At 36.0% G+C, this 20,504-nt stretch overlaps 2 protein-coding genes and 1 long non-coding RNA gene across 3 annotated transcripts; 1 reads left to right on the forward strand and 2 right to left on the reverse strand.

The window, feature by feature from the left end:
• Positions 1-110: 110 nt before the first annotated feature.
• On the reverse strand, positions 111-14,708 carry LOC110869249 (alpha-L-fucosidase 1). The gene is made up of 3 exons (XM_022118540.2): positions 14,143-14,708; positions 13,588-13,827; positions 111-798 (listed from the first exon to the last, which is right to left on the reverse strand). Exons 1-3 carry the CDS (start codon positions 14,682-14,684, stop codon positions 111-113), a joined length of 1,470 nt encoding a protein of 489 aa, XP_021974232.1. The 5' UTR covers positions 14,685-14,708.
• Positions 11,360-12,523, forward strand: LOC110869250. The gene is made up of 3 exons (XR_002553006.2): positions 11,360-11,488; positions 11,670-11,829; positions 11,913-12,523. It is a non-coding gene; the product is annotated as an uncharacterized LOC110869250 (long non-coding RNA).
• Positions 14,709-18,617: 3,909 nt separating the features above from the next.
• Positions 18,618-20,504, reverse strand: LOC110869251. Its single transcript, XM_022118542.2, has 3 exons — positions 20,249-20,504; positions 19,364-19,569; positions 18,618-18,980 (listed from the first exon to the last, which is right to left on the reverse strand). Exons 1-3 carry the CDS (start codon positions 20,450-20,452, stop codon positions 18,956-18,958), a joined length of 435 nt encoding a protein of 144 aa, XP_021974234.1. The 5' UTR covers positions 20,453-20,504; the 3' UTR covers positions 18,618-18,955.

A 20,504-nucleotide genomic window follows, 5' to 3' on the forward strand; every position in this document is an offset into this window, starting at 1 on the left:
AGTGATTGATATTAAGCTTTAAACAAAGCAAAAGAATTCAAGATTAAAAAAAACATTTTTTATAGATTGAGCAAATATGTATTGACAAATTAAATAAGCAAAACATGCATTCACAAGTTTTTATCTCCAACCGGATGCCAAAACGGATCAAAGTGAAGTCCAACAGAAGATATTAAAGGAACACCCAACGACCCAATAATCCGAATCCTCACACGATGCCCGCTCACAACTCCATTTTCAAGCCTATGAAGCTTCTTATACCCGACCGTAGTACCTTTCGCAACGCGGTTCCCATCAACATACACTTCATGCTTTCTAATCCTCTGGCCCAGCCCAATAGCCTCTTGGATCCTCACAACATTAAATTTCAACAATTTATTTGTGGCCATGATTTCAATCCAATGCTCATTTTTACCATTATCATTAGGGGCCCAATAGGTCCACAAATGGTCTTTGTCTAAAACCAATTCTGGCCCATATCCAGTGTCTTTCCCTCCCCTTATACTACTTGCTTTCACATTGCATGATTGGGCTAGATTTGTTGAAAAAATTGTTTCGAGCGCGGATTTAAATTCTTTTAAACGTTGAATGTCGTTCGTGGAGATTAATCCCGTGGTGTTTGGTGGAACGTTGAGTAATAAGACGCAGTTTCGGCCTACTGAGTTGTAGTAGATTTGGAGGAGTTCGCTGAGTTTTTTAGGTGATTCGGATTTGTGCCAAAACCATCCGGGTCGTATTGAGACGTCGCATTCGGCTGGCATCCAATCGGTTCCTTTTGGATCGCCGGTGGCGAGATAGCTGTGCATCATCAAGTATACTTTATTGATCAGATTCCATTAGAAAAAAAATGATAAGCTAGTTGCTTTTATTCATATAAAGTGTAAGCATTATTAATCTATGATCACTTGCATGTAGGGACCAAAAGGTATAATGTGGAAATTGTTGTAGATTTAGAAATAGGTTTTAACAATTAAAAAAAAAATATTTTGGATTTGTATCAACTCAGAAAAAAAAATTAGACGAATTTAGGTATGATATGAACCTCACAATACTACGGGTATTTGTAATTTAATTCTCATATCTAATTGTAAAATCATCTCATAACAATCGCATACATGTCACGTATCAGGTATGTCTGTCGGTATCTGCCTATCAGATATACTTGTTAGCTATAGTTTTATTACCTGATTATTTATAAAATTAAAAATAAAAAAGTTATTGAATTAGTAGGTTACTCTATTACCCATTCACAAAGGAAAACAAAATTTAACATAAGATGTTTACGGGTATAGTTTGGGTAAACGATTATATATATTTCGTAAAATTAGGTCTAGTGTAACCTAAAAGCATATCCAGTCTCATACTCGAATATCCGTCCCGAATATTTGGGTTATCCATGGTTTAATGTTCACTTGACATCCCAAATCAAAAAATTAACTATATTACACATACATATTTGAACACGATTGGTGTATTCGTGACTCAACAAATGTAACCTATTTAACTTCAATTTTCTATATATTATTATTAATCTGAAATGGAAATTTAGAAAAAAATAAAAATTAACACAAATATTTATAAAAAATACGTTTAAATGTTTCTTTCTCTTTTACGTTTAATTTCTTTTTTAACGGCAAATTTGGATCACTGACGGACCACTGGAGTATCATCGTGCCACCAGCAGAACCACCCGATCATATCCATCTCCACTAGGCAATAATGCTTATACACCAATTCAGGAGGAAACCCAATTAATCTGGGAAAACCCCCTTTGTGGGAATCAAACCCATGACCAAATGGTCATAAGTCTTATTCCACCCCCAAGATACCACTAGGCTATAATGCCATGGGTTCTTTTACGTTTAAATTATTAACATAAATCCTCCAGTTTGACTTTTGAATAAAACACCTCTAAAAATATTTATATAAATACAAAAGTCAACTTATGAACTTGTGAGGTTGACCTGAGCAAAAAAAAAAAAAAAAAAAGAAAAAAAAAAAAAAAACCCCAAACATATTAACACATAGACGTTATGTTGTATATATATGTGGTGTTTTTGTGTTGAATTATATTTTCACAGCCTTACATGCATAATACGGTGTAATCGACTTATAAAAATCATGTAATCCACATAAAGTTGTTTCGAAATCTTCAAAGTTAATATTTTTAAACATTCATCTTTAAGACATTAATTTAATAACTTCCGCTAAAATCAACCTATTTTATCAATATCAACCTATTAACCCTTGCGAAGTCGGTTCTTGGTAGTATGCCATCCTACTATTTGTCTTTATTTAAAGCCCCGAAGAAGATTATCAAAACGTTAGAAGGAATCCGAAGGGATTTTGTTTGGGGGAAAACGGGGTCGAGGAATAAGATTCGATGGGTCACTCGGGAAAAAGTTGTGGCGCCTAAACGTTTGGGTGGGCTTGGTTTGGGTGAGATTCGAAGTCTTAATTGGGCATTACTTATGAAATGGCGTTGGAGGGTAAGACACCAAAATTCACACCTTTTGGTTGAGGTGATCAAGGCCATTCATGGGGGCGATTCAGTTGATGGTGGGGTTCCCTTAAAAAAGGGTATCACGGGCATTTGGAAGGATATAGTGATGGTAAGAAATGATATTGTTAAGGCTGGAGTAAATAATCCTGAGTAAACGCTTTTGATATTAGGGTAAAAGTCTGTATATCATTCATGATACAATTGACCCATTATATAGGGATGTACAAGCTAATAATAAGGAAACAGTATATCTCCTAAATCAAATACAATCATACAAGATATACAATATATATCGCTAATAGTCCCCCGCAGTTCGAGCGGTATTAGAAAGAACGCTCAAACTGGATCTGAAGCTTTGAAAAAGTTGACGAGGAAGTCCTTTGGTAAAAATATCGGCATATTGACTGGAGGCCGGAACATGAAGAACTCGAACATGACCAATTTGAACCTTTTCACGCACGAAGTGAATATCCATCTCAACATGTTTTGTGCGTTGATGTTGCACTGGGTTCTCAGACAAGTAGACGGCCGAAACATTGTCACAGTAGACTATAGTAGCAGTACGCACAGGAACATATAATTCGAGAAGCAGATTACGTAACCAACTTGCTTCAGCAACTGCGTTAGCAACGCCGCGATATTCAGCTTCAGCACTGGATCGGGAGATAGTGTGTTGACGCTTGGACGACCAAGAGACGAGATTGTCTCCCAAAAAAACACAATATCCAGATGTGGACCGTCGAGTGTCGGGGCATCCGCCCCAATCAGCGTCAGAGTAGGCAGTCAATGCTAAGGACTTTGAAGCCGTGATCCGTAGACCATAGTCGAGAGTGCCCTGAAGATAGCGTAAAATGCGCTTCATGAAAGCGAAATGGGGCTCACGAGGTGCGTGCATAAATAGACAAACTTGTTGAACGGCATACGTAATATCTGGTCTGGTGAACGTAAGATATTGAAGGGCCCCTGCGAGTTGACGATATAACGTTCCATCTGGTAACAATGTACCTGTAGTGCCGCTAAGTTTAGTGGACGTGTCCACCGGTGTAGTACACGGCTTGCAGTTTGCCATAGAGGCTCGTTGTAAAATTTCCCGAGTGTATTGAGCTTGAGACAGAAAGAGACCGTGATCGTCACGTGTAGCCGTGATGCCCAAAAAATGATGCAACTGACGAAGGTCCGTCATGGCAAAGACGGAAGACAAGGAACCAATAATGCGAGCTAATAAACCTGGTTCAGACGCAGTCAAGATAATGTCATCCACATATAATAAGAGATATGCCATATGGTTCCCTTGTTTATAAATGAAAAGTGACGTATCACATGTGCTACTTCGAAATCCCTGTGATATAATAAATGAGGCAAATTTGTGGTACCAAGCCCGCGGTGCCTGTTTCAGTCCATATAAGGACTTTTTGAGTCGACACACATAATCTGGACAAGCCTTGTTGACAAAACATGGAGGCTGATGCATATATACCGTTTCTTTGAGATCACCATGCAAGAAAGCGTTCTTGTAGCCGTGAATGGGCCAAGAACGTGAAACCGCAAGAGATAATACTGTACGGATAGTGGTTGGTTTAACAACCGGACTAAACGTGTCTTCACAATCAATACCAACTGTTTGAGACTTCCCATTTACTACTAACCGAGCTTTATACCGCTCCAAAGAACCATCGGACTTAAACTTGTGACGAAATAGCCACATACAACGTATAACCGGGCTATCCGTGGGACGCGGCACAAGTTCCCATGTACCATTATTCTCTAAAGCACTATATTCTGTTTTCATAGCCTCGAGCCAATTAGGATCCGATAAAGCTTTAGCGTAGGAGGAAGGTATAGGAGAGATAGTAGAGGAGGCGGTGGTGAGGAGATTAAGACGGTTTTGAGGTTTAGAAATACCCGCTTTGGCACGAGTAGTCATGGAGTGTTGATTGGTGGTAGGAGGTATAGGTGCCACAGGTGAAGGTGGCGGGTTTGTGGAAGAATGGATTGGCAGTGGGGTGGTAGAGGTGGGATGGTGTTGGGCCGATTGGGCTGGTGATACCGGGTGTGGTATTGAAGTAGGGGTAGGCTGGAAGTGAGGTTGGGCTGGTGGTGTTTGCGAGTGAGGTTGGGCTGGTGGTGTTTGCGAGTGAGGTTGGGCTGGTGGTGTGTGCGAGTGAGGTTGGGCCAGGTTTGGGTTTTGGGCCAGGTTTGGGTTTTGGGCCGGTGGAGCGGAGGGGATGTGGGCTGGGAAAAAAATGGATGGGCTTGGATCGTCATCCAGGAAGGAGTATGCGGAGGACGAGATCGGATGATTAAACGGGAAAGTAAGCTCATCAAACTGAACGTGGCGAGATAGATGAACTTTACCGGTAATTGGGTCAAGACACCGATAACCACGATATTCACTAGGATATCCAAGAAAGATGCACCGCATGGATCGAGGGTGTAACTTATGTGGTTGCGTGGCCGATTGGTTCGGATAGCACGCACACCCGAAAACCCGTAGGTGGTCATACGTGGGGTGACGGTAGTATAAAGCGAAGGTAGGGGTATAGAAGTTAAGCTTTTTAGTGGGTAAAATATTATGAAGGTAAGTACTGGTGTGGAGAGCCTCGACCCAAAAGGTTGGTGGAATATGAGCGTGAAACAAAAGAGAACGAATAATGTCATTTAGACGACGTATCATCCGCTCGGATTTTCCGTTTTGTGAGGACGTATGAGGACACGAAAAACGAAAGACAAGACCGTTGTCTTGAGCAAAGGTCTTGAAGTTGTGATTATCAAATTCGCCCCCGAGATCACATTGGAAGGATTTTATTTTTCGGTGAAACTGGGTGTTGATTAGCTTATAAAATTTGACGAATGTTGGAAACGCGTCAGATTTAAATTTTAGTGGGTAGGTCCAAACAAAGTGGGTGAAATTGTCGAGTAACACCATATAGTATTTATAGCCCGAATTACTAGTGATCGGGGAGGTCCATAAGTCGCAATGTATAATATCAAAAGGTGCAAAGGTAATGGTTTTTGAATCAAAAAACGGAAGTCTTTTACTGTTTGCAAGTTGACACGAGTGACAAAGTGACAAAGTTTGACTTTTATTACATGAAATAGTTGAATTACTAGATAAAAAATCTAAAACTGGCGCTCCGGGGTGGCCGAGGCGATTATGCCATTGAGATGTAGCGGAGGTGGTGAGAAAAACTTGAGCTGGTGGAGTGAACAGATAGAGGTCCCCCGTGCTATTGTGGCGGGAAAGAGCCGTGCCAGTCTTGAGATCCTTCAAAGTAAAACCAAATGGGTCAAACTCAATAGAAACATGATTGTCACGAGTGAATTTTTGAACGGATAAAAGGTTTTTAACAATTTGAGGTGAATATTGATGTTATTTAGGGTGTAGGTTTTGTTGGGTAACGCATGTAAGCTATGACCGGATCCTTTTATTGAAAGCCCTTGACCATTGCCAACAAAAATAGTGTTTAAAGAATTAAACGGTAACATGTGTTGAATTTTATAACGTTCATTAGTAATGTGATCAGACGCACCTGTATCGAAGTTCCATGGTTGGCCTGAATGGTTAAGTTGCATATTCTGAAATGCGGCACCGAGATCGGTTGGGTTTAATGCATTGTACGATGGCCCATTAGGCTGATTATACAGCATGTTAGCGGACTGGGCTTGTTGCGAGTTTGGGCCAGAGGACTGCGGGCTTTGGTTGGGCCATTGGTTGGGAACATTGGGCATGTTGGGCCAGCCGAATGGCTGTGTTGGATAGGGGCAGGGAGGGATGGCCCAAGGGGGAAAAATTGTTGTTGTTGAGAGCCCTGAGAACGACCGTAGCCGTTGCCACCATTGCCATACCCATTGCCGCCATTATTGGACCGATTACCTCTCCAGCGACCGCGCCCACGTCCGCGGCGGTTCTGCGAGTCCGGGTTACGAGACGAGTTCCAGGAGTCCGGGTTGCGAGAAGGGGTTTGCTGAGCCGGTTCTGGGTTGGACGGGTTTGGCGGTGTTGGTTTGTTGGAGGTGAGGTGCACTTGTGCAGTTTCAAGAGCCGCCAGTCGTTGTGCTTCGCGTTCGATCATGTCTCGAGCAATATCCCATGTTGGTGACTGTTGGTGGATTAGTGTCGCGGTTACCGAGTACTCGGGAGGCAGGCCGCGAGCCAGTTGGAGTACCAACCGAGATTCGGGTACGGGCTGATCCACATCTTTCAATTGCTCACCAATTTCCTTAAGCTTGGTGCAGTATTCGTCTAATGACGAACATGCTGATAGTTTGTGATTGGTGAAGGCATGTTCAAGAGTGGCTGCCCGAGAACCTTTGTTGTTTAGAAACACGCCTTGTAAACGAACCCATGTATCCCTAGCCGTGGTCTCAGTCTCGAGCACGCGGACGAGAAGGTCGTCCGATAACGTTCCATAAATCCATTGCAAGACGATGGAGTCGATCTTGGCCCATGATGCATACTCTGGATCCGTGTCTGCCGGGGGGTCGGTTCCGTCTATGTGGTGCAAAACCTCGTAGCCTTTTGTGTGGAGCGTGAACAACTTTACCCAAGATGTGTACGTGACTTTGATGCCATCAAGAACACGAACTTTGTGTTGAATATTAGTGACCGTATAGACCGGGTGAAGAGCTTTGGCCGTAGCCGCATCACCGGGCGGAGGAGGTTTGGGGGCATCGTTGGTGGTGTTGTCGTCAACCATGGCTGATCGACGAAGGAAGTAGGGGACGACGGCGGTTGGTCGGCAAGAAGAGAAGGCGTTATGGCTCTGATACCATAAACGCTTTTGATATTAGGGTAAAAGTCTGTATATCATTCATGATACAATTGACCCATTATATAGGGATGTACAAGCTAATAATAAGGAAACAGTATATCTCCTAAATCAAATACAATCATACAAGATATACAATATATATCGCTAATACTGAGGAGTTGGGTATTCACGATGATCAGGGGAGCGAAAATCAATTTTCGGTGGCTGCGTTTAGAGAATATTGGAGTGAAGGTGGTGGTGGGTCGATTCGAGTGGCTGGCTTGGGCGCCGAAAAAAGTTTGTTTCTTTGTTTGGAGAATTTTAAATGGTGGTATAGCGGTTAAAAATAATCTGGAGCGAAGGGGTATTTTTTTTGCAAGATAACAATTGTGTTTTGTGTGGATTTCAAAATGAGTCACTGGAATATTTGACAATCTCTTGTGTTACATCAGCTGCAGTTTGGTGGAGCATATGGGTGTGGCTTAAATTACCAACAAATGGTCACTTTGCTTCAATTATGGAGTTGCTGGAGTGGATATTTATTTTAAAAGGGTCACCAAAATGGAAAAAAAGTCATAATGGTTATCTCCTTTGCCACATTATGTATTATATGGAAATAGAGAAACGAATGTATTTTTGAGGGGAAGAAATGTTGGGTCGAGATGATGGTGGATAGAATTAAAGAGGAGTCTTTTCAGTGGATTAAAAATAGATCTCCGTATGGAAATCTTGATTGGGAGAGGTGAAGGGATTTTAACGTGCGAGACATGATCATGTAATGTTTTTCTGTTGCTTAGGATTTCCAACGTCCTGCTGGCTCCTGTGTTCTATTTTATATTTTGAATAAAATAGTTGCAGTTCAAAAAAAAAAAAAATTGCTCAAATTAAAGAATACGGTATGTTAAAAGATCTATTAATTCTTGTATTTAAAAATGTTTGTCAATTTTTTATAACTAGGATTGCGACCCGCCGCAATGCGGCGGGGATTCTTTAGTTATAACTAAGTCAATCTATGACCCGCACGTTATGTTAAACCTATCAAACGGAGAAAAATAGACGATGTAAAAACGTTCACCCACACACGCACGTTGCGTCGTGTTAACTCGCAAAATTTAGAACGAAACATAAAAACGTTAAACAAAAGACGCACGTTGCGATGTGTTAAGTCACAAAATTTAGAACAAAGCATAAAGCGAAAAATTTGCGAAAAATGAAAACGGTAAAGAACCAAAGTTGAAAGTAAAAGAAGTTATGAGAATTGATTGCAAAAGATAAAAAGTTGGGTGAAAGGTAAAAAAAATAGTTTTGAGATAAAAGTAATTTATGAAATACTTTTGGGTGAAAAGTAAAAAAAATTTTTTTTTGGAAAACCCATAAAGCCAACGTTATGACAACCATATGCATAACCATTTTTTCTTTGAAAACCCCCAAAAGCACACCCGCGTTGCGGCGGGGCGTAAAACGGTGTCAAATAGTGCTAATGTCACACAACCGTCATCGACCACCAATACCGACTCGACCTAAGATATGCGTGTTGCGACGAACTTGTCAAACATGGTAAAATAGAGGTAAAAACGTTGAACCACACATGCATGTTGCGTCGTATTAACTCGAAAAATTTGGAACTATACGTAAAACGAAAATTTGTGAAAGATGAAAAGTATAAGTGATTAAAGTTGTGAAGTTAAATTGAAAATAATGAAAAGTTTTGAGTTAAAGTTAAAAAAACAAATTATGTAGTGTTAAAATTGTAAAAGGTAAAACCTTAGGGTTAAAAGTAAAAAATAAACATTTTTTTTGAAAGACACCCAAAGCACGAAACATAAAAACGTTAAACTAAAGACGCACGTTGCGATGTCTTAAGTCACAAAATTTAGAACAAAGCATAAAGCGAAAAATTTGCAAAAAATGAAAACTATAAAGGACAAAAGTTGAAAGCAAAAAAAGTTATGAGAATAGATTGCAAAAAGATAAAAAGTTGGGTCAAAAGTAAAAAAAAAACAAATAGTTTTGAGATAAAAGTAATTTATGAAATACTTTTGGCTGAAAAGTAAAAAAAATATTTTTTTGGAAAACCCACAAAGCCAACGTTACGACAACCATATGCATAACCATTTTTTCTTTGAAAACCCCCCAAAGCACACCCGCGTTGGGGCGGGGCATAAAACGGTGTCAAATAGTGCTAATGTCACACAACCGTCATCGACCACCAATACCGACTCGACCTAGGATATGCGTGTTGCGACGAACTTGTCAAACATGGAAAAATAAAGGTAAAAACGTTGAACCACACATGCACGTTGCGTCGTAGTAACTCGAAAAATTTAGAACTACACGTAAAACGAAAATTTGCGAAAGATGAAAAGTATAAGTGATTAACGTTGTGAAGTTAAATTGCAAATAATGAAAAGTTTTGAGTTAAAGTTAAAAAAACAAATTATGTAGCGTTAAAATTGTAAAAGGTAAAAACCTTAGGGTTAAAAATAAAAAATAAATTTTTTTTTTTGAAATACACCCAAAGCACATTGTGCAAGTGGTGATGCATAAAATTGTTGTAAAGTTATATATGGAATAATTTATTTCATACCATTGTATCAGAGCCCCAATCGTAAAATAATACTATTTAGTACGAGGAAAAGCAAGTGCCAAGATATGTTATTCAAATAATGTATCATATTCTAAGACCATGTGTAGTGGTTAAACAATATAATGCCTCCACCATGGGGCGTTTTGCGTCATGTGGCAGCCCAGTCAGCAAGGGACATTATTGGGCGTTTTTACAAAATGGGTGTAGTGGGGATGTGGGGTATTATGTTAAATGAGATGTAAAATAATTAAATAAAAAAAAAACCTCAAAAAATTCTTATTGGATAACATATAATGAGATGGAAGATGATTGGAGAAAAGGATTGGGGCAAGGCGTTTTAAACATAACGCTTAATCAAATTTTTTTTCAAAAAAAACGCTCTAAAACGCCCCATGTAATGGGTTCCGGGCGTTTTGGAGCGTTATTTTGCAATTTTTTTTAAAAATCACGCCCCACTACGGGTGGTCTAAGCGAATATGAGATCTATAGAATTATTAAATATATGAATGATGAGAGTGCACAAAATGATTTAACTCATTACTCATGCCCATTACTTTACTATACGAATTGAAATAAATAGTAGTTTTAATATTATAATAACAACAACAACAACCATACTCAATAAATCCCGCAACAACAACCATACCCACTGCACAAAAAAAAAAAAAAAAACTATATATAATTTTAATATTATAATAATATATAGTTTTTTAATACTTTTATTATTTTAATATTATTACTATACATTACTATACATTAATAAACGAATTGAAATGAATAGTGATTTTAATATTTTCATTTTTAAATATCAGGGGTTGAAATAAGCTTGGCGTCAACCGGTATCAAACCAGTACTGGTATCGAAAATACCAAGACACTCCAGTTCGGTATCAATACATGAAGGTAAAAACCGACACTAATACAAAAAACGCCAAAAGTTGGTGCCGAATTGATACTGGAAATATTTTGGTTCGGGAAATTCAGTGCTGCTACCCGGTACCATTTGCTCATCACTGATCACGGTTACCGTACGAACAAAGGTATCATACAACTTTTTTTGTTGATTTTCTTCAACTTTTAATTTTTTTCTTTTTTTAGTTTCAGGGGTAGGGATGAGCTCGGTGCCAACCGATACAGAACACCGGGTACGGTATCGATATATGAAGGCAAAAAACGGTTGTGAACCGGTACCAGGAACGCCAAAAGGCGGTACCGAATTGGTACTTAAGATCTTTCGGTTCGGCAAATTTGGTACCGGTACCCAGAACAATTTGCTCATCTCTAACCACGTGTTTCATACGAACAACATCGTTACCATACAACTTTTTTGATTGATTTCTTTACGGTTATCTTTTAGTGTTTTTTATACATAATTGAATTTAAATAATCCCAACTCACTGTTATTGGCCAATAATAATCCCAACTCATTTAATCACCAATAATAATCCGAACTATTCACTTTTGTTTGTAAAATACTCCCACTTAAAAAAACACTAACTATGTTAAAAGCCACCGAACCCTCGAGTCCTCGACCTAATCTCCAAATCCAGTATATATAATAAATTAATCCCATACATCCTTCCACTGCGCCGATATCTCTCCACTTCTTTTATTCAGATCGGTGCTTCAAATCGCAGATCCAAATCAGGTACACTCTTCTGACAGATAACTATAAAGATCGTCTATAGATATCTAATCATGTACGTACATATTTAGGATCTGATTAGTTTTCCTGTTTTGACCAAATTGTTAGTTTTATATATTTAGAAAAATTAGGGGAAATGATTGAAAAGCTAGACTTACAAGTTACAATACTCTGTTTTGTTTAGGATCTGCTGATGAAAGTGCAAAAATGGCTCAGATTATAACAAGTTGGTACAAAGGCCGGCTAAAGATCGGTGATTCTTGGATTAGTCAGAATCATGTATGGGTTCTCTTGAAATGCGTTAAATTGGATTCAGTAGAAGTGTTTCTTTCCCCTTATCCTTGGTAACCTTTTAGCATTGCATTCCTTATGAAATCATTATATGTCATTCATTTGATTTGATTTGGGGCATACTATTTATTTATAGTTAAACATATCGAACATGGACGAGAAGAAAAACAACGCTTCGCGAAACCTCGTGATAAAAGAAGGTGCATTGTACGAGCCATTAACAGCACCCTGGATAAAGATAGTGGGCTGCATTTTCCAAATAAGGTTCAACACTTTCCGCGTAATTCGCGAGCCAACTGCCCGTCTCCTCGACCCGCTGGGACGGTTTGAAACCGGGACACGGGAAGTCAATGCCGGTGATTCGAAGCTCCGGTGGACCACCGGGCCGTTTCGAGAGACGTTGTATGAAGCATGGCCATTGAAAGCCGTAAAGAATACCGAAATCGACTATATGCAGCTTCTTCTTGTTTTCGGCAATATGTAAAATCAATGTTTTAAATACCGGTATGAACCGGCCGGTTATACCAGTTAAACCGGATATTGGACATGAGTCCGGTACGATAAGGCCGGTAAAACCCGAATACGGTATGTCTTATGTACCGGCGGTAAATCCGGTTCTACCGTTCAAACCGTTGAACCGGTTTGCATTTTCTTAAGATTTGATTTCTTAATTTTAATAAAATACGATGTTAAGGTAATATTGTTCTTCCATATTTCCGGTAATTAATCTAGTGTCTTCTATTCCAATATCTCATCGTTGTTGAAACTGTTACTCACCTCGTACAATGCAATATTGTTTATAACTAATAAAAATATTCTTAAAATGCTTAATAGTTTACAATAAAAATAGTTGTTTTTAGATAAAACTATGATAAGTTACATAAATCCAAGTTGAGATTTGAATGTTTTTTGAGATGAATTTGTATTTTATGATATTTATAGGTTAACTACTAACCCGGTTCAACCGCCCGATACAACCCGGTTCAACCAGTTGAACCATTTTAGAGTCCAGCTCGGTATGACTTAAAAACCGGTTTTTAAAACATTGTGTAAAATAGTTTTATTCGAGAAAAAATTCGAGATTTTTAAAAATGGACAGCAACTAAGATACAAATGATACGATTTCAACACATCAACAGCGGATGTTATATTGGTATGTTAGACTGGCCTGATAGGAAACCGCTTGCACAACCTATGCGGTAGGACCATATTTTTAATTTAAAAAAAAATCCAAAATTTGATCTACTAATTTATTTATTACTTTTGTAAATTCATGCAAAAAATTAAGTAGTTTCAATATTTGTTTTGAACTAGTTCATATATATTTAAATTTCTTCATAATACCATCCGGTTTTTAAAAATGATTTTATTGCTACCAATAGATAAACCGACCCATAAAAATATCCGGTTATGAAATAGTTGATAATTATACACTCACAAAAAGTGTAATTAGTAACGTTAATTAAATAGCCTTGTTTTTGTAAATCAAAATATTAATAATGTACTTAAATGTAGTAAATATATATACAGGGAAGGTTCCAATGAAAACCATTAGTTAACTCGAAAACTAATCAAAAAAATCTAAAAACATACCAATTTTTTTTTCATACCAATTTTCGCTATTTTAGGTATACAATTTTTTTTTTGAAAAAAAGTTTTTTTTATATACAAAAACTAGCGATTTTTAATAAAAAAATTGCAAAAAAAATTGATGTGTTTTTTAGGTTTTTTTAGTTAATTTTCGAGTTTTCGCGTTAAAAGGGGGTCTTCATTAGAACGATCCCCTATATATATAATATACAATAACTTACTCGATGATGCTTTCATTGCCAATAGATAAAGCTGTCTTATTGATAGTGGACCAACATGTAGTTCCGGCAAACCCCTTTTCATTTCCGACCCACCGGACTCCGGCACCGGCGTCGGAAAATATGTTGATGGTGCTTTGTAACTCCCCCACCATTGAAAACCAATCACTATAAAAGTATGTCATATTTGGTGCATTTGGACCTTTTGCTCCATCAAACCATATCTCACTCACACTTCCATATCTACACACCAAACACATTATTATTATTATTATTATTATTATTATTATTATTATTATTATTATTATTATTATTATTATTATTATTATTTTATTTAATAATGATAGTGCATGTTACATGTTATAAACTAACAAAAGCATAACTTCTGTATCATGAATAAAGCTTTATTCTTTTACCTCCAATAATTAGAGTGTCAAAATTATACTTTTCAATAAAAATATTAGACTTTTATATATAATAATCCAACAAATTTGTGGGACCAGGGTCAACGGACCCTCTTGACCCTGTCTGGTTCCGTGACTAACTTTAAAGACTTACTTGTTGAGTAGCTCTTGTAGTTGTCCCATGTAATATTCATTGTAAGCTATAGTTTTCCCATATCTATAATCATGGCGATCCCATAGAGAAAGGTAGAGTCCTATATCCACTCCTCCGGCCCTCGCGGCATCCGCGAAATCTTTCACAACATCACCATGCCCATCTTGCAACGGGCTTCCAATGACTGAGTGGTCCGTATACTTGGAAGGCCAAAGGCAAAACCCATCATGGTGTTTGGCGGTCAAAATGGAGAGCGAGACTCCCATTTGGACCGCCACATCGACCCATTGGGTCGTGTTAAGCCCTTTTGGGTTAAAGATTTTTGGGCTTTCCTTTCCGGTGCCCCATTCGGAATTCGTAAATGTGTTGACACCAAAATGATGGAAGAAAATGATCTCTCTTTGTTGCCATTTGAGTTGAGAGTATGAGGGGAGGGGTAAGATTGGCAATGGTGGTGTGGTGGCAAAGTGGTTTTGGTGTGATGGTAAGATATTGGATAGTATAATGAGAGTAGAGATTATAAGGTGGTAATGAGTGGCCATTGGTGGTGGTGTGGTGGTGGTGGTGGCTATAAATAATAATTGTGGGGGACAAATCAAGGATGCTAAAAAGAAAGGGAGATGAAGGGGAGAAAACTTGTGAATGGAAATTTGTTTTGTAAAGTGTTATGAGTGTTGCCGTTTACGTTGCTTGTTAAGCATGCATTCACGGGTAGAGTCGTTCAAATTGCTCGCCGCTCGTCGCTCGCTCGACGCTCGTTCGGAAATTGCTCGTTCGATTTGACGCTCGGTTGTAAACGAGCCGCTCTGCTCGGTTCGGTTTGTAAACAAGCCAAGCATGAGCAAAGGTTCGCTCGGCTCGGTTCGGCTCGAATTATTAGTTTTAGTTAGTATATATACATATACACTTACGCATATAATAAACATGTATATACACACATATATATACACACAAATATAAATTATACATATATATATACACATACCTAAATATATACACACATTACACATACATATATACTAAAATATAAATTAAATTTAAAGTTTTATATGTTAGATTTTGGTCCACTGTATACAAATTTACAACTATATCTATACGTACTAGCCCAACCACGCCGATAAAAAATTAATATCAAATCTAAAACTTGAACCATAAACCGTTAAACGATAGTCTGCTCATCGCCTGAATGTTTCATGTCGTTACCCTAAATCGATCGTCTCCAGCTCTCAACGTAATTGTTCGTGCAATATAATCATCGACTCGTTGGCCACAACACTGTTATTCATAAGAAAAATATTATGCCATGAAATGTGCATGTTTTTAAAGACATAAAAACTTGCTTCCCAACATTGTCATTATCACTCTCAGAAAATTTAAATTGGGTGACACGGTTGTCCAAATCACTCGAACTTCGCTCGACGCTCGCTCGAAATTTTTACTGCTCGAAAAATGCTCGCTTGATTTGAGGCTCGGTTCTAAATGAGCCGCTCCGCTCGGTTCGGTTTGTAAACGAGCCAAGCACGAGCAAAGGTCCGCTCGGTTCGGCTCGGCTTGTGAACAGCCCTATTCACGGGATATTTAAATACTCTAAATAAGTAATATTTTTAGGCATATAGGGTTATAACTTGTTATATTTAAATCATTCATATATTTCTTGTTTTTTTTTTTTTTTTGAACGGCAACTTTTAGATCACTAACGGACCACTGGAGTATTATCGTGCCACCAGTAGAATCACCCGATCATATTCATCTCCACTAGGCAATAATGGCTATCCACCAATTCAGGAGAAACCAAATTCAAATAAATCTGGAAAAAACCCCCTTTATGGGAATCAAACCCATGACCAAATGCTTATAAACCTTATCCCACCACTAAGATACCACAAGCTATAATGCCATGGGTCATATATTTCTTGTTACTACCAAATATTGAAGCCTTGAAGAGTTTCCATTTATTATCTTGCTGTTTTTATGTTAATTAATATTTTTTAGACACACTTTTATTAGGTTTGTTTTTTTAAGTTGTGAATTGTAGCTAACGATGACAGAAAACTAATTCATGATTTATAATTAGATGCAAATTTCTTTTGTTTTATCCAGCTACTAGGTTATAACCTCGTTTATTACACGGGTTGAATAAATAAATTTTTTATACCAAATAATAAAACATTATCTTTTTAAAAGCCTCCTTTATTGCACGGGTTGAAGAAATGTAATTTTATATATTAAATAATAAAATAAGTTATATCTATAAGAACCATATGTATTGTACGGGTTGAATAAATGTAATATTATATACCAAATAATAAAAAAAATTATATTTTTAAAACCATTGTATTACACGGGTTGAATAAATGTAATATTGTTTACCAAATAATAAAAAAGTTATTTTTTTTAAAAACCCCCGTGTATTACATGAGTTGAATAAATATGATTTTATATACCAAATAATAAAAAAATATATTTAAATAAACTAACGGATTTTTTTATATTTAAAGTAGGATAAGATTGAATATTAATCTGAACTAACGGATTTTTTTATATTTAAAATAAGATAAGATTGAATATTAATCTTTATTTATTTAGTTAATATAAGATTGAAAAATCATATGATTGAATATGTGGGAGGTTGTATGATGATAAATCGGTTAACCGTACTGAATAATAAAGATAATAGTGATTGTTGAACAAATTAACTAATCGAATTTAACAGAAACATTTGTGATGTTAGGTGGATTTTTTTAATTATTTGAAAGTTAATATCAACTTTGGAATTCGTATGAATTCTTATTAGATTTGATTAAATATTATTGATAATAAAAATTTGTATTAGATTAGATTTTAGATTTGATTAAATATTATTAATAATAAAAATTTGTATTGATTTAGATTAAATATTATTATTATTAGTATTATTAATAATTTTAATCAATTAAATGAGAGAACGAAAAGTGTCTCAAAAACAGGTTTATTTTATTATATAGTATAGATAGATAAGTGGAGATCCTGGTAAAACTATCATTATATTAACTTGCACCATGTGTAGATAAGATTTGGTTATTTTCTCACTTTACCCTCAACACCTCATTTTTATGATAAAATTCGGTATTTAGTAAGTTGTCACAACTAATAAAAACTGCTTTCAGATTCTATAGTTTTATTATTAATAATAAAAATTTGTATTAGATTAGATTTTAGATTTGATTAAATATTATTAATAATAAAAATTTGTATTAATTTAGATTAAATATTATTATTATTAGTATTATTAATAATTTTAATCAATTAAATGAGAGAATGACAAATGTCCCAAAACAAGTTTCTTTTATTATATAGTATAGATATAGATAGATATAGATTATGAATGGTCCATTCGTGATTGGGTGTCACTATGTTTTGCACGACTCATTCCATTGAAATAATTCAATTCATGAAAAGATAGACAGAATTGAATAAATATTGCTCACCACTTTGCTTTAGATTATTTTTCATATTTTTCCATAATTTTTAATAAATTAATTTTTTATATAATTTACTTGAATCAACCCAAATTAAAATTTTTAGATTTGAATGAATTCACTCTTAAAAAGGTAAAAGTTGAATAATCAGAATTAGCTAAAGCTGATTCCATAAGTAACCCTTATGATAGGCAAATTAGCAAGTTGATGTAAAAATGTTGCATAAATAAATGTTCATAAACTATAAAAGTATTGTCGTTTTCAATAATAAAACAAACGAATAAGTAACCTTGTTGGTAGATGATAGAATTTGTTAAGATGGTTGTTATAAATCCAAATTAACACGTATAGATTTAATTGACGTTTTATTATTGATAATAAAAATTTGTATTAGATTAGATTTTAGTTTTGATTAAATATTATTAATAATAAAAATTTGTATTAATTTAGATTAAATATTATTATTATTATTAGTATTATTAATAATTTTTATCAATTAAATGAGAGAATGACAAGCCTCCTTTATTGCACAGGTTGAAGAAATGTAATTTTATATATTCAATAATAAAATAAGTTATATCTATAAGAACTACTAGGTTATCACCGGGACTGCTTCCCGGGTAGTTTAATTTTATTAGTTAATAAACATGTATTTTTACTAAAATGTAACATATTATTTCATTAAATTTTTACACGACATTGAATAACTGTGGGAGCACCCCCTGTGCGATACTGTGCCGGTTAAGTCAAACCACTTATGAAAAACAGGTTGAAATTGCTTCGTACCATAATTTGTGAACTTCACGAGCTAAAAAATTAACTTAAAATCATAAGTGTTATAACGATAATGTTTATTACATATAATAGTGAAAAATGAAATTACAATTATAATTTGTAAAACGGGACATGTGTCCCAAATATGTAGTTTAAGGACTAAAACAGCCAAACACTTCAAAATATGTTTAGCTGTATGAAGATATATAAAGAAAATAAAATAAAATTTAAACAATCAAACACTTCAAAAGCTAATTCTAAGATTATACATTCCATATTTAAAAAAACATGTTTAAGGACTAAAACAGCCATTGGTTTCACCTCTAACTTATTATCATCAGAACAGAAGTTGACTTTACATTGGTTTCACCTCTAACTTATCATCATCAAAAACAGAAGTTGACTTTACAGGCATACCACTGCCATCTGCATCAGCCATTCACCTTCTTCTTTTTCGACCACAGACCATATACCAATTCTCTTCTTATGAACCTTGCATTGGAAGTTTGGAACAACATACTTACAGTGATAATTGAGTCAAGCTTGATTGCTGCTTCCAACTGATCATTGTTTTTAAATGATCATCCAGCCAAATGACAGTTGAACCTGCCAATTTGATTAAAAAGCTTGAGCCATGTTAGTTGTCAGCTAGCATTGTTTTTAAGTGTCATTTTTATAATAATATGCATTAGATACAAAACTATTATTAAAACTATAATATAACTTTTCTTCTAAATAAACCAACTTAAAAGGTTGTAAAGACTTGATTAATTTTAACCCATTTGACCCGTCCTGTTTTCGGCTAAGTTGTTATTAGATTTTATCTAATCAACCTGTCAAAGCCAAATTAAATATTCAAAAATAATAAGGTTGAATTTAACAAACCTAAAATAATAATAGACAAAGTATATGATAATGATTTCATAGTCATGACGTGCACTTAAGAACAAAAATATATCAGCGTATTTAATCTCAGCGAATATACGTACCTGCATTCATGGTTTAAAAGGCGATTTGAGGCGCACCTTGGCTGAGGCATTGAAAAACCACATAAAAGGCTAAGCCTTCGTGTCTGCGCGTTTAGAATGAAGTGATCCATAACAAATAAATCATCAACGACAATAGTAGGCTGCCCTTCTAAAGCAATACGAACATACTTACTATGCAACCCCAAGTCAAGGGTAGCCAAACTGAGCTACAAAATAAAATGTATGAAATCAAAACATTATATTAACTAAAAAGATTGAAACTTTATATCAAGTATATATACTGATTCTAAACATACATATCAAGTAGAATCTTGGCAATGATTTATATAAAAACAAAATTTACACAACCTGTAAAGGTAAAGCCACATCAACTTTGGTTACAATATCATATTCCCATGTAAAACCCTACCCTGGTTGATGCCGGCAAGACTTGGCCGGAGTACGAATGGTGGTCAAATTCCAACAGAGGAATGTTTTCGAGAGGGTTTCAAATTGGGAAAATGCGTTTGCGTCGATGATAGGGTTTCAAATCGAGAAAATGAGCAATATTGACTGTGTACCTGATGGTTGAATCAATTGGGTTGTGTAGAGATTGATGGATTAAAGAGGTTGAAGCAGGAGAATGATGAACAATGGGAAATCTAGGGTTTTTCATTCTTACCATCCCCTAAAAGCTAAACTCTTGATTTTAAATACCCAATGATCATGATGTAGAATTATCCGCTTACAACAACAAAGGTTGAGAAGAAACATACCTGTTGGTTAGTTGTTGCTATTGAGATTTAGGTTCCGAGAGTGGAAAAATAAAATATATTGGGTAAAAACCAACTATGACAAAAAAACATATCCCGATTAAGAAATACTAATAGAACATTGAATACCTACATTTTGTATGGCGTGGATCCTAGATGATTCAAGCAGCGACGACGAAGGATCAATTCGGGATTTGGGAGACGACGCAGAAATTGGAAGATGATTCAAGTAACGGGAAGGATCCTTTAGGGTTTCACTGGTTATGGAATCAAGAAAACCAACCTCTGTTTGAATCAAGAAAACCACCACCGTAACAATGGGGGTGGTCGAAATCATCCAATATGTGGAACGGCCGGCGGCGTGATATTTTCTAGAGTAAAACCTAAAA

The sequence above is a fragment of the Helianthus annuus genome, chromosome 7 (genome assembly GCF_002127325.2).
Source record: "Helianthus annuus cultivar XRQ/B chromosome 7, HanXRQr2.0-SUNRISE, whole genome shotgun sequence".
NCBI classification, from domain to species: domain Eukaryota; kingdom Viridiplantae; phylum Streptophyta; class Magnoliopsida; order Asterales; family Asteraceae; genus Helianthus; species Helianthus annuus.